Below are 17,881 nucleotides of genomic sequence, written 5' to 3' on the forward strand. Positions count from 1 at the left end.
ACACTGGGGTTTTTGCAGAACAGAACAAAATTTGAGTTTAAAAAATTGAAGCATGTGCATGAGTTACACTGTATGGCACATTCTGACATTTCATAGACTCACATGGAATGATGTTGTATACTGTGGTCTGTATTTTCTGCTGTAATAGTTGACCCATTTACTGTTCAAGGGTAGCACTAAACAGCAAGGAGACTCGTGCAGTTTTCGCACCTCTGCACAAATAGTGCTGTATGTTACAAGAATGGCAGAGTGCAGCAAGATGACACAAAATGTGCCACACAGCATTATTCATACACACACATTCAATTTCCAGTTTAAGTTAAAGCTTCGGTAACTAAAAAGTGTGTAGAAATTTGTGCGTGAGATTTTTGTTCATTTACATTAAAATCAGATGGAGAATTTTGCACTTTATGTCAGGGGCTTGTAAATGTAGGTTCAGAATTGGGACATGTTGACACTTCCTAAATGTTGCCTAATCCTACAAAAGTAGCATGAACTATTAAAAGATAAGCCAATGGAATACAGGCTATAGGAATCCAGGCTATAGGCTTATATGCGTGTGCATGTACAGTGGACATGTGGACAAACATTTTGGAAAAGGTGTTACGTATCTGTTACTGCACACTTTACTTACCAAGAATAGGCACAGTGACATATGGTGTTGGTGACCACTCACTTTACTGACAAGAAAAAAATCTGGTGAATTTATTAAGAAGGAATTGAGGAAATATTATTTAATCAGCATCTTAACAAGATTTCATTTGTCACTGACTGAGGTGCAAATTTAAGCAAGTCATTGCAATTCTTTCAGCATTACTCAAATTATGAACACAAGTTTGAAACACACTTTTGACAATGATTATTTGAAAAATGAAGTTGCAGTGGTTTCTTCCATGATTTATACTGCCAAATATACTACCTGTTCCATGAAGAAAACTAGTGATGTGACATCAGTATAGATAAGCTTGAAGTCAGAAACTGACTAGGTGATGTGCTTATCTAGAATACTACATTCTGTAGTTATCAATATGATAAAATCATGGAATTGCTTGTGGAGAAGGGGGTCTCTGAAAAAATTGCTGCTTATGACAGCACAAACTGAAAAGTCATTGTAATACATGGTTTGAAGACACAGAGTTACAGTTTCTTGTTTAATAGGCATGCTGCACGTCCAGTAAATAAAAGTCTTCCTTAACTGCAAAATGACATTTTCAGTATCACGCATATTTTGGCAGTACAGTTTAACTGCCATATTATTGGTTACAAACTGTAAATACTATGAGAATTGAAAGAGGGCTTTCCCTGCCTTATAGAGGTGAAAGTCAGCATTTTGATTTTGTGCAAGATAGTAACATTTCTGATCCTGCCCTTCTGATTAGCAAAATTTGTGTCTGTTTCTGATAGAGATGACTAGTTAAATATGGTGCAACACATTTATGATGGTACATCAGTTCCAGGTAAGCTGGGACAAAATTATAACATGATAGTAATATCTTACTCTGTTTTTGTGACATATGTAAATATTTATTTTATGTCATCCGTGCTTACCTGCTAAAAAAAGACAGTGTTTTCAGAGTCAAAACACTGTGTGTCATGTTATACTCAATCTGCCCATGAGGTTGAAAGGATAGCGCCAATCTCGGCGATCTGCTTGTGAGGTGGAAGCATAACAGTAAAATCTTTTCTAAGCTATCTAATTTAGTGAGAAGAAATTTTTGTGGTCCAGGTTCAAATGTGGCTAGCAAATATATTACAGTAGACAGAGAACCTTATTTTGGACACATGAAGCAGACTTGATCCAAAATGAGTTAGATGATATTCTAACAATTCATTGTAATTATAAGGCTAACAGAAGAATTCAGAAATGATTTTGTTCCTCTTAGATTTCTAATTTCTTATGTGGTCAAATTTACATATGAAAATCTGAATCAATAATACAGATGATGTTATAAAAAGAGAGCATTTTTATTTTTCACTCTTAGACCAACCATCATTGCAAAAGTTGGTATCTAGTTAGTTACTTAATTATCTTGTGAGACTTTAAACTGTTTCAGAATTTTTGTTATTGTGTAAAGCAAGCTATTTTCTCTTATGGGTCATAAATACATCACAATTAGACAATACCATTCATGTTGATATTAGACATTACCATCCAGGAATATTCGTCTACAGTGTAACTAAATTGATCTGAATGTAGTTTCATAAGGTGGTGGGAGTGTATCAGAAGCAACACCAACCTGCAGACTACTACTACTACTACTACTACTACTACTACTACTGGTATTACATTTACAACGGCATTGCAGTGGGTGCACCAGGCCCGGCAGCCTCTGTCCTCCTCATCCCTTGGTACCTCATTCAACTATAGCCTGCTCACTCCAAGCATTCACACTTGTGAACACCGTGACTGAGCGTGGTGTGCTCGAGTGAGTGTGAGTGAGCAAAATGCCAACTTGCAGACCTCTAGCAGGCAAGTGCTTAACCAACAGCTATCCAAAAGCATGACTCACAATCTGTCCTCACAGCTTTACATTCACCATTTCCTTATCTCCTACCTTCCAAACTTCTCGCTAGTTCTCCATTAGAAGTTTGGAAGGTAAGAGATGAGGCAAAGTTGGATAGAAAGCTGTGAGGACTGGTTGTGGGTCATGTTAACACAGCTCAATTGCTCTATCACTTGCCCATGAAAGGCAAAGAGCCAAGGTTTCAGTCCCAGTCTGCTACACAGTTTTAATCTGCCAGGAAGTTTCAAATCAGTACACACTCTGCAGCAGAGCGAAATTTCACTCTGGAAGTCAGAAATATCATAATATTACCCAGTATTAAGTTAATACATTTTACTGAACTTCACCAAGACATAAACCAATTGCTCATCACTGAATGAAGTTTATATTTTTCTGTCCTGCATTGTCATCAGGTAAATAACAATTTAACTAAATCTACTTTGTACTACTAACAATAAATATAATTAAGAAACAAACATAGTGGGAACTATTGACTCCAATTTAGCTCATTATTCACCTGGACTCAAGAATTTTTAAGCACAGAGTTTAGTTTAAAATTGCACAACATGAGTCTTGACGAGATTGGAGCTTATAGAATCTGCTGTGGAACAGTTGCAGGCCTACTTGACTATCATCTGTGCTTTGTATAGTATGATTCAGTTTGAGTCCTTTAATAATATTCTCAGTAAACACTAAAGATTTTGAATAATCATTTACAATGATTGGAATATGATTTGTGTAGGGTATGGACAGGAGTGGATCCAATACTGAAGACTATTTTTCAAGCATGAAGGATGTCACTAACACCATAATAATTTAGTATTTAGTTACCCAAGTAGAATTACATGGTACACACAATTAAAGGCCCTGTTGGGGCCACAGAACATGTCTCCAGCACAGTTTATGTTGTTTATCTCTGTCAGAAATTCATTTGTAATATCATATATTGCCTTCTCTGCAGATGATCATTTACCAAATCTAGAGTTAGAGACAGCAAGCTACTGTATGCTGTGAACAATGTGTCAGTTTTCTAATGGAGGAGACACTCTAAGAAATGTTTTACATGTCAGAAAAACTTAAATGGGTCTGTAATTGGATGTGATTTGCTGATCTCCAATTTTAGAGATGTTGCTACTGCACGTTTAAGTCCGTCAGTAAATATTCCTTGAGCCATTGACTGATTACAAAGATAGCTCAAGGGTGGTTCTATCAAATCAGCACAATATTTTAATACTCTAATAGAAATGGCATTAAAGTAAGACAAATTACCATCATTCATCAGTACAACAAAAATTTCACTTAGGGTTGGTAATGTAATAAATGCATAATCTGCAAAAGGTCTGAGGTTACTATTATATTGCCTGCAAGTTCATTAATTTATAACATGAATAGAAAGGGTCTCAACACCCTTCTCTGGAGCACACCTGAAGTTACTTCTAGATCTGACAATGACTCTCCATACAAGGTAACATGCTGCATCCTACCTACCAGCAAGTCCTCAGTCCACTCACAAATTTTGCTTGATACTCCATATGATTGAACTTTGGACAATAAGCATAGGTGTGGTACTGAGTCAAATGTTTTTTGGAAATCAAGAAATACTGCATCTACCTTACTGCCTTGATCCAAACCTTTCAGTGTTCATGTGAGGAAAATGTGAGTTGGGTTTCACATGATCAGCATTTTTGGAATTCATGCTGACTGGCATCGAGGAGGTCATTCTGTTTAAGATTCCTTATTATGTTTGAGCTCAGATTATGTTTTAAGATTCTACAACAGACTGATATCAAGGATACTGGATGGTAGTTTTGTGGATCACTTCTGCTTCCCTTCTGGTAGACAGGTGTGACCTATACTCTTTTTTCAAGAACTGGGCCTGTGTTCTTCTTCAAGAGATCTATGATATATTATAATTAGAAGAGGGACTAGCTCAGCTGCAAACTCAGTATAAAATCTGTCAGGGATTCCATCACACCCAGGAGCTTTGTTCAGTTTTAACAATTTCAGCTGCTTCTCAACACCGCTAACACTAATACTTATTTCATTCATCTTTTCAGTGATCTGCAGATTACATTGCGGCTATTTTTCTGGGTTTTCCTTTATAAAGGAATATTTGAAAATGGAGTTAAGCATATCATCATTTGCTTTGCTACCCTCAACTTCAGTTCCTGTCTTATTCACTAGGGACTGGACACGAACTTTGGTGCTGCTAACAGCCTTTACATACAACCAGAATTTCTTTGCACTTTACGAAATATCATTTGACAGTATTCTCGTACCATATTCATTGAAGTTGTCATGCATTGCTCTCTTGGCAGCCAAATGTGTTTTGTTCAGCATTTCCCTATCTACAGTTCTGTGCATTGTTTTACATCTATTATGCAGTAGTCTCTGTTTCTTGAGAAGTTTCTTTACAATGATTGTATACCATGGAGATAACATCCCATTATGAACTGTTCTGCTGGGTACAAAACAATCATGTGCATGGTCAACTATTCTTTTAAACTCGAGCCGTAGTTCCTCCATGTGCTCCTGCCCTCTGCTGAAAGTTTCAAGTTCCTGATTGAGATATAATGCTACCAATTTTTTATCTGGTTTGCCAAACATGTATGTTTTTGTGCTTGTTTTAATTGTCCTTTGTACTTTGGTAATCACTGTTGCCACTATCACATCATGGTCAATGATACCAATTTTGATGTGATCATTCTTAAAGAGATAAGGTCCTACATTTGGAGTCAGTTGGGTGTTGGGAAAAGTAGTGTTAAATAGTGGCAAGGCCATGGGCATTAGGGATGTAGAGGGAGGTTGCAACAACATTAATGAGCAGGGCACCATGTGGTAAAGGAACAGGAAGAGTGAAGAGTAGGTGGAGGAAATGGTTGGCTTCTTTTATTGAGAAGGGAAGGTTATGGTAGAAGCCTGAAGGTGTTGGTCCAAGAAAGCAGAGATTCTTTCCATGGATGAACAGTAACCAGCCACAATGGGTCATCCTGGCTGGTTGAGTTTCTGGACTTAAAGAAACATATAGAAGTCAGAGTGCAGGGAGTGGTAATAGTGAGGAGAGACGTGGACTTAAGGAAGAGGTTCTGGGTTGGATGTAAGGATTCTGGTGAGACTGGAGATTCTGTTGGATTTCTGGAATTAGGTCACTATGGGAGGATTTGACAGCTGCTGGAGTCTCTTTGCCAGGTAACACCTACAGTTCAAACCCATAATGGTAGAGCCTTTGTCATCAGGTAGGATTATAAGATAAGGAACAGTTTTTAGGTGATGGGTTACAGTTCATTCTGCAGTTGTAATGGCAGCTTCCATGTTGAGAGATTTGGGGAATAATGGTGAGGCATGCTTTGAGGTCAAGAAATTCTGGAACAATAAAAGCAAGTGATTTAGGGGCAGTGCAGATGGATTGTAGTTGGATGGAGGAGTGAACTGAGTTATTCAGGGTTCAACATTGGCTTTGGCCAATTCTGATTGGTAGGGTTTATGGCAAATAATTATCCACAGTATCCACTGTAGGGGTTGGGGGAAGGAGAGAAGACCTTTAACAAGTCCAGCATGAATGAATTTGGAAGTGGGGCAAAAGGTAAGGCCTTTGAAATGCGCTGACACTTCAATTAGACTGAGGCTTTTGGAGGAAAGGTTCCTGACGGTGTTTTGGACCTGTTTAGACTCTGTATTCTGTTTGGTGGTGGGAGGGAGTTTCAGTGTAAGAGTGACTTGCAGGAATTTGGGACTGCAGAGCAGGAGAAATTTATGGATGGAAAAGAGATAATGCAATGAGATTTGGGCTGATTTACATGGTTTCACAGGACCAGGTTGGTGATAGCTGTGGACTGACGGAATTTGAATTGATAGAGATTGCTGTGCAAGGAGTAGTTTCAACCATAGATGAGTAATTTAATGGTAGAGACATTTGGCAGGGTTCCATGAGCATTACAAGAATGCAAGTACAGTATTTGAGGCTAGGTTCAGGCAAGGGATAAGGAAACTTTTCTATCGTGGTGATGATAGAAGAAGCAAGGATCCAAGGTGGAGTATAAAAAATGCATAAAAATCCACAAATTACGTAAAAATACGTGTGAAAAATCGCAAATAGGACTGAGTGAATGAACCATGACAAAAAGTGAAAGGTGAAAACGAACTAAAATTGACTTGAAAACACAATAAGATTAATGAGAAAAATAAATAAAAGAGTGATAATGTAGAATCCAAGTTGGTGAATGAATATGTGTGAAGCGAGGGGACAGCAGATGTAAAAGGACGGATTGTGGTTAGTATGTGCGTGCTGGAATAAGGAAAGAGAAAGAGGGTGAGGTGGTGTTGGTTTGGCAGATTATAGTTCAACAAGTTCATGTGGTACAGGAAAGTACAAAAAATAAAATGTGAAAATTCAAGAGAATTAGGATGAAAGAATGATGATTTTGAAGTCTGGCATCAGTTATACTGGTGGGACTAATGTGGCACATAAGATGTTGCACCAACAATCAGTGTGGTCAATAGCCATGTGTTGTGCACAGACAAGATGATTTACACAGTGGGAACCACAAGTCAGAGCTCGTGCAGTTTGGAAGGCAACATGTAAAACACAGGAATGACGAGAAAGAAAAGGATGGATACTGAGTAAATTAATGTGTTAGAGGGTAGTAACAAAGAAAAATAGTGCAGGTTAGCGGGATGGAAGAAAAGCCACTAGGAATAATCACACAATGGGAAATCCAGGATGGAATAACGACAGTATTAAGGAAACGGCAGATTGCTACTCACCATATAGAGGAAAGATTTGAGCGACAGACAGATGTGAGAGAAAGCTTGCTATGCATTTTAGCTTTCGGCCAAAAGGCCTTCTTCTAAAGTAAAAATTACACACACATTCAGACAAGCACAACTCACACACCCACATGATCACTGTCTCTGGTCACCAAGGCCAGACTGCATACAGCAAATGTGCCTGATGGGAGAAGCAATCTGTGGGTGGTAGGGGTAAGGAGGAGGCTGGTACAGGGAGGTGGAGTGATAGCAGGGTAGTATATCTGTTCTTTCTGAAGGCCTTAGCATTTTCCGCGCTCCCAAAAACAGTCATGCTGGACTTATTAAAGATTTTCTCTCCTTCAGCAGTCCCTACAGTGCAAACACTTTTTCACCAGCGACCCTATGAATCAGATTTAGCCCAAAGCCAATGTTGAACCCTGAATGACTCAGTTCACTCCTATATCCAGCTGTGATCCATCCCTGTTAACATTCCAGAATCACTCATGCTAACATTCCAGAATTTCTTGACCTCAAACCTTGCCTCAGCATCATTTCCCACATCCTTGAACACGGAAACTAATCTTATATGTGCAGAAAGAGCTGCAATCCCCCACCTAAAAACTGATCTCGACCTTATAATACTATCTGCCAACAAAGGCTCGACCACTGCGGTAGGCAAAAGGGCTTCACCAGCTGTCAGATTCGTCCACTTATGAACCTTGCCTCAGTAGCCCCATTCCAGAAATCTGAGATGATCTCTAGTCTCTCCTCAAATACTGAGGCCCATCCCAAAACCTTTTCAATGAGTCTGTCTCCTCAGACCTACCACTTCCCACACTTCTACCTCCTATATGCTTCCTAAAATCCATAAACCATCTCACAGCAGTAGTCCAAGGCCCACTGAATCTATACAATATCCTTGTCCATCCTTATGCCACATCTGCTCCCAAATCCTTGCCCTATATCCCTGTAATAGACCTAGATGCACGACCTGTCCCATACATTCTCCTACCACTACCCACTCCAGTCAGGTGACAGGCAGGGCTGCTTGTGAAAGCAGTTGTGTGATGTACAAACTAAGCTGCAACCACTTTGCTGCTTTCTATGGTCCTCAAACTTCCTTATTCCCTGTCCTTCACCTACCTGTTCCATTCCCTGCTCCTACTCTGGCATTAAACAGCCTTCTATTCCACTAGCACACCCAGTAGTCTTTTTCCGCTTCTCTTCTTTTCTACTCCCCCCCTCAAACCTCCCAATTACACCTAACAGTCCTACACTGTCCCCACTGTATCCCTGTGCACTTCCGCAAGCAACAGTACACCTTCCCCCACTCCTATCCTGTTATCCCTCCACCTACCTGCTCCAGGCTCCCCCTTACCATCTTCACCCACATATTGGACAGTTGATGTATGAGATGGTGGTCATGAGTGTGTGTTTGGACAAAATCGCAAATGTATAGCAGTCTCTGTGTTGTGTCTGTTGTGATTCCTGCTCTCCTCTATACGGTGAGTAGCAGTCTATGCTTATCATAATATTTTCATTACTTCATCCTGGATTTTCCACTGTTTGATTTTAAAATTTTTATTTTGTGAATAAATCTTTTTTTATGTGTACTGTATAATTCTCAAGGCCATTACAGCTAGAGCAAAACAACACTTTCACAAAGTTGGGGAAGGAAATGGACTTTGTTGTCCATTGGAACAGGAACAGGAAAGGGAGGTAATGATAGTGGCACGTAAAGTGCCCTCCGCCACACACCGTTGGGTGGCTTGCGGAGTATAAATGTAGATGTAGATGTAGAAGTATACCTACATATTCACTTAAAATTTTTTAAGAACTTCATAATGAACTTTAGACATGATGCCTTCCAATAATTAATCACTATGGTCTCTCATGCAGTTAAAACTTAATAACTTGTAACACAAGTTATATATTAACAATGAAAATATTACTGACAATATAATGTAAATGGACAGATAAAAAAATATACATTAAGGATACTGTAGTGAACTGAAACTATATATTAGTTCATAAACCAAAGACCTAATTTCCAACTCTGTGTGTCACCACAGGAGTGGTTTTCACAGATGGTACACATTGGCTTGAGCAACGTCGATTCCTGCAAAGGCGACTACGTGATCCAGATATTGCCGCTGAGGCCTGTGACCTTGTTGATGACTTGGCTAAGCGCTGCCAGCATCCTGTACCAATGCACACAGCTTTTGATATATGTGTCCTCAATTCACTTTGGGCAATGCTGGCTGGTAAACGTTTTGCATTGAATGATCATCGTCTCTCCGAGCTACTAAACATTGTCCACTCAAGGTACAAACTATTAGTATTATGCTTAAGAGCTGTCATTGTTATTATTTAAAAGTACTTTTGTATTCAAGAGAACTAGTACAGTGAAGTTTATATTTTACAGTACAGTACAGTAAAGTTTATATTATACACCACAATGATAATTGCAGCAAGAGTGTGTGGCCCTTTAGTCTGCCTCTTTCCTTATATGTGCTTTGTTTGTTTATTTTTTCCCTCTTTGTTATCTTTCTTTTTTCCATGTCCCTTCCTCTGTACCCTCTACTACCCCAAGCTTCCGCAGTATAGCCCCACTCAAAATGTTTTATCTGATTTTATCATGTTGGAACTTCCAGGAATGTGTAATTCACATATTATATAGATTTCCCAGTGATCATAATTACAAGCTAATACTAACCAGGCACATCCCATAATTGAGAGCAAGTGACTCACAGCTGAAATGGCTCACAGCAAGTATGGAGATGCCATTTTCACAAAACCTGAAACCCTGCTCCTGTCAACAGCATATACATTGGAGAACGAGATCAAAATTTTAACTGAACTTTCCAACTGCACAGTTACATCAGTCTATAAGCTACCAAACTCTGTTTTTTCCTTTGATGAACCAGTGAACTTAAGGAATGAGAAAGTAAACTTTGTGGTGAGAGATTTTAATTACCACAGTAATGAATGGTGATATGAACACAGTGGCAATAAAGGGGAGCTTCTACATCATTGGGCAAGTGTTAGTGAACTGTCTCTTATTCATGACAGTGAACTGCACCTTCCTTCAACAGTGGCCATTGGCAAAATGGATACAATCCAGATTTGTTTTTCATTTCTAATAGCATAGCACAACTAGCACAACAGTGCTTTAAAACAGTATGCAATCTGATGCCAAAGTCTCTCTACAGATCAATCCTGAGTCAGATTAATCCAGCTAACCAACCACAGTGTGTCCCTTTCATTCTAGATATAACTTCAAAAAAGCAGACTGGTCAAAATTCTCTTCTGTACTGGATGTCATGGTACAAAACATCAAACCAGTTCCGAAGGCATATGATCAGTTCACTAACAATGTCGAGAAGAGTTCCTGTAAGTGTTTTCTGCATAGATCAGGCTCATCTGAACTGTGCCCTGGAGTCAGAGCGGCTGCAATTGCACAAGGCCACCACCCCAGACAAATTCATATGTTACTGCAGTGGCTTAGCTGACTGTGCGGTCCGCCTCGTCGTGCCACTGTATGTGCACTTCGTACACAAGCAATGATATGACACAAAGTCATTAGTCAACAGACATAAAACTACAGTGGATCAAGATGGATGGTCAACAGCAACAGACAAAAAAAAGGAGGAGTGGCACATCTGCGCTATTTAAACCTGAGTGGGAAATTAATTTCTTTTTTGTTGTTGTTGTTGTGGTCTTCAGTCCTGAGACTGGTTTGATGCAGCTCTCCATGCTACTCTATCCTGTGCAAGCTTCTTCATCTCACAGTACCTACTGCAACCTACATCCTTCTGAATCTGCTTGGTGTATTCATCTCTTGGTCTCCCTCTATGATTTTTACCCTCAACGCTGCCCTCCAATACTAAATTGGTGATCCCTTGATGCCTAAGAACATGTCCTACCAATCGATCCCTTCTTCTAGTCAAGTTGTGCCACAAACTTCTCTTCTCCCCAATCCTATTCAATACCTCCTCATTAGTTATGTGATCTACCCATCTAATCTTCAACACTCTTCTGTAGCACCACATTTCGAAAGCTTCTATTCTCTTCGTCTCCAAACTATTTATTGTCCATGTTTCACTTCCATACATGGCTACACTCTATACAAATACTTTCAGAAACAACTTCCTGACACTTAAATCTATACTCAATGTTAACAAATTTCTCTTATTCAGAAACGCTTTCCTTGCCATTGCCAGTCTACATTTTATGTCCTCTCTACTTCGACCATCATCAGTTATTTTGCTCCCCAAATAGCAAAACTCCCTTACTACTTTAAGTGTCTCATTTACTAATCTAATACCCTCAGCATCTCCCGACTTAATTCGACTACATTCCATTATTCTCGTTTTGGTTTTGTTGATGTTCATCTTATATCCTCCTTTCAAGACACTATCCATTCCGTTCAACTGCTCTTCCAAGTCCTTTGCTGTCTCTGACAGAATTACAATGTCATCGGCGAACCTCAAAGTTTTTATTTCTTCTCCCTGGATTTTAACACCTACTCTGAATTTTTCTTTTGTTTCCTTTACTGCTTGCTCAATATACAGATTGAATAACATCGGGGAGAGGCTACAACCCTGTCTCACTCCCTTCCCAACCACTGCTTCCCTTTCATGCCCCTCAACTCTTATAACTGCCATCTGGTTTCTGTACAAATTGTAAAAAGCCTTTCGCTCCCTGTATTTTACCCCTGCTACCTTTAGAATTTGAAAGAGAGTATTCCAGTCAACATTGTCAAAATCTTTCTCTAAGTCTACAAATGCTAAAAACGTAGGTTTGCCTTTCCTTAATCTTACTTCTAAGATAAGTCGTAAGGTCAGTATTGCCTCACGTATTCCAACATTTCTACGGAATCCAAACTGATCTTCTCCAAGGTTGGCTTCTACCAGTTTTTCCATTCGTCTGTAAATAATTCACATTAGTATTTTGCAGCTGTGACTTATTAAACTGATAGTTCAGTAATTTTCACATCTGTCAACACCTGCTTTCTTTGGGATTGGAATTATTATATTCTTCTTGAAGTCTCATGGTATTTCACCTGTCTCGTACATCTTGCTCACCAGATGGTAAAGTTTTGTCAGGACTGGCTCTCCCAAGGCCGTCAGTAGTTCTAATGGAATGTTGTCTACTCCTGGGGCCTTGTTTCGACTCAGGTCTTTCAGTGCTCTGTCCAACTCTTCACACAGTATCGTATCTCCCATTTCATCTTCATCTACTTCCTCTTCCATTTCCATAACATTGTCCTCAAGTACATCGCCCTTGTATAGACCCTCTATATACTCCTTCCACCTTCCTGCTTTCCCCTCTTTGCTTAGAACTGGCTTTCCATCAGAGCTCTTGATATTCATGCAAGTGGTTCTCTTTTCTCCAAAGGTCTCTTTAATTTTCCTGTAGGCAGTATCTATCTTACCCCTAGTGAGATAAGCCTCCACATCCTTACATTTGTCCTCTAGCCATGCCTGCTTAGCCATTTTGCACTTCCTCTCGATCTCATTTTTGAGACGTTTGTATTCCTTTTTGCCTGCTTCATTTACTGCATTTTTATGTTTTCTCCTTTCATCAATTAAATTCAATATTTCTCCTGTTATCCAAGGATTTCTACTTGTCCTCACCTTTTACCTACTTGATCCACTGCTGCCTTCACTACTTCATCCCTCAAAGCTACCCATTCGTCTTCTACTGTATTTCTTTTCCCCATTCCTGTCAATTGTTCCCTTATGCTCTCCCTGAAACTCTGCACAACCTCTGGTTTAGTCAGTTTATCCAGGTCCCATCTTCTTAAATTCCCACCTTTTTGCAATTTCTTCAGTTTTAATCTACAGTTCATAACCAATAGATTGTGGTCAGAGTCCACGTCTGCCCCTGGAAATGTCCTACAATTTAAAACCTGGTTCCTAAATCTCTGTCTTACCATTATATAATCTATCTGATACCTTTTAGTATCTCCAGGCTTCTTCCATGTATACAACCTTCTTTTATGATTCTTGAACCAAGTGTTAGCTATGATTAAGTTATACTCTGTGCATAATTCTACCAGACGGCATCCTCTTTCATTTCTTAGCCCCAATCCACATTCGCCTACTATGTTTCCTTCTCTTCCTTTTACTACTGTCTAATTCCAGTAACCCATGACTATTAGATTTTCGTCTCCCTTCACTACCTGAATAATTTCTTATATCTCATCATACATTTCATCAATTTCTTCATCTGCAGAGCTAGTTGGCGTTTAAACTTGTACTACTGTAGTAGGCGTTGGCTTCGTATCTATCTTGGCCACAATAATGCGTTCACTATGCTGTTTGTAGTATCTTACCTGCACTCCTATTTTCCTATTCATTATTAAAGCTACTGCTGCATTACCCCTATTTGATTTTGTATTTATAACCCTGTATTCACCTGACCAAAAGTCTTGTTCCTCCTGCCACCAAACTTCACTAATTCCCACTATATCTAACTTTAACCTATCCATTTCCCTTTTTAAATTTTCTAACCTACCTGCCCGATTAAGGGATCTGACATTCCACGCTCTGATCCATAGAACGCCAGTTTTCTTTCTCCTGATAACGACGTCCTCCTGAGTAGTCCCCGCCCGGAGATCCGAATGGGGGACTATTTTACCTACGGAATATTTCACCCAAGAGGATGCCATCATCATTTAACCATACAGTAAAGCTGCATGCCCTCGGGAAAAATTACGGTTGTAGTTTCCCCTTGCTTTCAGCCATTCGCAGTACCACAACAGCAAGGCCATTTTGGTTTGTGTTACAAGGCCAGATCAGTCAATCATCCAGACTGTAGCCCCTACAACTACTGAAAAGGCTGCTGCCCCTCTTCAGGAACCACACGTTTGTCTGGCCTCTCAACAGATACCCTTCCGTTGTGGTTGCACATACGGTACGGCTATCTGTATCGCTGAGGCACGCAAGCCTCCCCACCAACGGCAAGGTCCATGGTTCATGGGGGGGGATTTCTTTTTTACTGCTGTTGAAAGTCGTGTCAAATGTTCAGTATGTCATTGGAGCCTCATGTATTTAAAAAAAATTGCTTGACTGAACGGCACTTTAATAGCTGTCACAAAGATCAGTTCGAAAATTTGTGGCAAGAGGAACGCCAATCAAAGCTTGAAGAACTAAAAGAAAATTTCAAACAGTATTACAGTGAAGTAAGTGTTTCCTATCATATGACTCTTTATTATTTATAGAGATGATAAATAAAACTTTATTTTATAATGTGATGTCTCACTTAGCTAAATGCCAATTATCGAATATCAGATTATCAGCAACAAGGAACATTTCTTTTTGGTTAATTTTTATATATGAGTTGCATTTAAGTTTCAGGTGCATTATTTTTGCCACTTTCTGAAAAGCCATCACACACACTCCCTCAGTCAGCAAAGTGTCATTAAGAGTCATTCTTTGCTTGTGTGTATTTGTGTTTTGATGGGTGGGAAAACATATATTGCAGTTAGATCTACATTTTCAATTAATTAAAATGCAAATATTCCAAGAAATAAAAACTTATTTTTCAACCACATTTTGCTATCCTTGCTAGCATCTAAGACTACTTTTCAGGGGAATGGGAGGAAAATGCACCTGAAACCAATCTTTCTTTGTTAGTTTTTTATTTGGGTTTCAATGAATGAAACAATTAATTGTTTAAATGATAAATGTGTTTTAAAAACAGGATTGTACAAAATTAATTGTAAGTGTATGGTGGGAAAAGTTTGCATGCAAGTTACAAATGCTAGCTGAGCATTGTGAAAGCAGCAAAACCCTTTGCAGCTGGGCTTCTCATCAAGGATCACCTGGTTGACTCAGCGGCTCATATTTGTCCAGCAGACCTCATGGAAAAATTTGATAAAATAGCTCTTTCACCTCAAACTGTTTTTCGCCAAGCCAAAGATATTGCCTCAGATATGGAGCAGCAATTAATGGAGAGAGCAGCAAACTCCATTTCATTTTATGTCACTCTTGATGAGTCCACAGATGTTGCAGACATATTTTAGCTCATCATATAGATCTGGGGCACCGATGACAGTCCGCGTGTCATGAAAGAATTTCTCGACCTTATACCATTAAAAGACACAACCACAGGTTTGGATATCTTTCTAGCCTTGGAAAACGTGTTTTAGTCAATGGGTTTAAAATGGGAATGCCTGACCAGTATAACAACGGATGTAGCCCCCGTGCTACAAGGGATACGCACTGGATTCCTGGGTTAGGTCAGGTGACAAATGGCTGAAGTCAGCTGTTCCTTATTCATGGTAGTCCATTGTCTGATACACCAGGATGCACTTTGTGTGAAGATTGTCAACATAAGAAAACGTTATGGACACAGGTGCTCGAAAGGTTAATTACCTTCGCTTGCATGGGCTCACACATTGCCAATTTAAAGAATATCAGATTGATATCGAAGCAGAATACCCAGACATCCCCTACCATGCCAAAGTAAGATGGCTGAGCAGAGGAAAGGTGCTTCATCAGTTTTTCTCCTTGAGGGATGGAATCAATACCTTTTTGGAAATGATATGACATCCAGAAGAATTACTTTGTGATCCTAAGTAGGAGGCAAATTTGGATTCTTTTAGTGACCTAACTGGTCATTTAAATACTTTGAATATTTCACTCCAAGGCAAAAATCTCTATGTTGTTGGTTTAGTGCAAACGATTCAAGCATTTAAAAAAAAAAATCTTATTTTGTGGGAAAAGAGTTGCGCAAGAAGCACTGTGGACACTTCCCTGCATTAGACAGTGTTAAAGAATGCTATTGTCATTTTCTAGAGTTTTGATTATTTGTTCATTGTAGCACATTACTGCTGTTTCTGTAATTTTACCTGTCTAGACATCATGTTTTCTGTTTAGTAACTTATGATCATTTAGATATTTCTTGATCTTGTGCTTCATCAATTTTTCTAATATTCTGGAAAATGTCAGAAGGAATGATACTGGCTGATTGTTTTCTACCTTATACTTGTTGCCATTTTTAAATAATGCCTTCATTGATGAGATTTTCAGTTTTTCCAGAAACACTCCTTTGCAAAATATAAGTTGCCCTTGTAATCTGTGAAACTTTAATTTTATGATAGAAATAGGTGCCTCGTCTAATCCTGCCAGTTTTAAGTTTCAAGCTTTTTATCACTTTTAACACTTCATGTTCATTTGTTGGCTCCACCACATGCTACATGCAGCTTTTGAACATACTGGTTTTTCTTGATTTGTAAATTTACAGCTTCATGAGGAAGTTAAATTGATGAAGCAACTGTTTATAAAATTTGGCAATTTGTTTTTTTAATACTGAAATTTGTTACATTTTTGAGAATGATATTCTTATCTTCTCATTTCTTCCCTGCTATAGTCTTCACAACATCCTTATAGCTTTTGATTTGTTTTTGACTGTCTTATTAAGCTATCATTACTGATAAATTTTGCCTTGGCAAGTCGGAATGTGTCCAAGAACAGACAGTCATATGTATCAATGCTCTGTACTTTTTTGTGCTCAGAACAAGATTTATTGCTTGCCAATGACAATGCCCTAGATTTGGCTCAGTTTTGGAGAAACATTACCTGAATGAAGATTTGGTAATGTATTTTATTGTATTTAATTGACCCAAGTAGTCATAATATTGTACAATTTGCACATATGATATTGGACAAGTCAGTATACATTTTTACAAGTAATTTTTATAAGTTATTTTTACACTTATATTACTGCAATTTTAATTGTTTCATGAAAGTTTGTTCAGTATTACAGGAAGGTAATAGACATTGCATTGTACTTTCACTTGTTCATACTTGAAGAGAACATGCTCTATAATAAGGCCTATGTGATCAATTATTAAGAAATTTGCTAACATTTATTACCTTTTTCAAGACTTCATTTACTGTGTAAAAGTTTTGTTCGAAAAGAAATTTTTTTAAATTTATATGTGAAAACTATTGGTATTTCTGTCTTCTTTTTGGTGCATTATTATACATCAGTATCCCAACATGTAAGACACTTTTTTGGTAACAAGTTGTTGAGGACTGAAACATATGTAAGCCAGACTGCTGTCTTGCATTGTAGCTATGAATGTTCATTTAACATTAATGAGCCGTCATTGCTTATTGGGTAGGCTTTAACAAATTATATAATACTATAAATGTAGACAGATGACAGCGTCATAATGCTACGTTTCTTGAAATGTTGCCTGCACGATTAATTATATCTCAGATTGCATATTATGTGTACTGCCCATGCCCCCACCCCCTTTTTTTTCATTTTAAAGATATTCTGTTGCCGGGTAAGTTCCCTCAGAATATGATCCCATACTGTAGTATGGAGTGAAAGTAAGAATAATATACTTGTGTAAGGACTAATTTGGTGATTGACTTGCTGAGTACCCTTGGAATATAACACACAGCTGACAGCTTATTTGAGATATAACTTATATGTGTATTCCATTTTCTTTCTTCAAGCCATATACCAAGAAACTTGATGGAACTCGCGCTGGAGAGCTCTTAGTTGATTAGGAACAAGTTGGAAATTTCTCTTTTTTGAGATCAGCGGCTGAAGCTTATGTAGGTTGTTTTTGTACATTTATGATGGGCTTGTTCTCACTGAAC

At 38.6% G+C, this 17,881-nt stretch overlaps 1 protein-coding gene across 1 annotated transcript in view; it reads left to right on the forward strand.

The window, feature by feature from the left end:
- LOC126236278 (methyl farnesoate epoxidase-like) overlaps nt 1-17,881 on the forward strand; it is a 141,142-nt gene that overhangs the window by 46,741 nt on the left and 76,520 nt on the right. Inside the window, exon 3 of the mRNA XM_049945443.1 lies at nt 9,326-9,578. Within this exon, the coding sequence (XP_049801400.1) occupies nt 9,326-9,578 (253 nt within the window). The remainder of the gene's footprint in view (nt 1-9,325; nt 9,579-17,881) is intronic.

The sequence above is a fragment of the Schistocerca nitens genome, chromosome 1 (assembly GCF_023898315.1).
Source record: "Schistocerca nitens isolate TAMUIC-IGC-003100 chromosome 1, iqSchNite1.1, whole genome shotgun sequence".
NCBI classification, from domain to species: Eukaryota; Metazoa; Arthropoda; class Insecta; order Orthoptera; family Acrididae; genus Schistocerca; species Schistocerca nitens.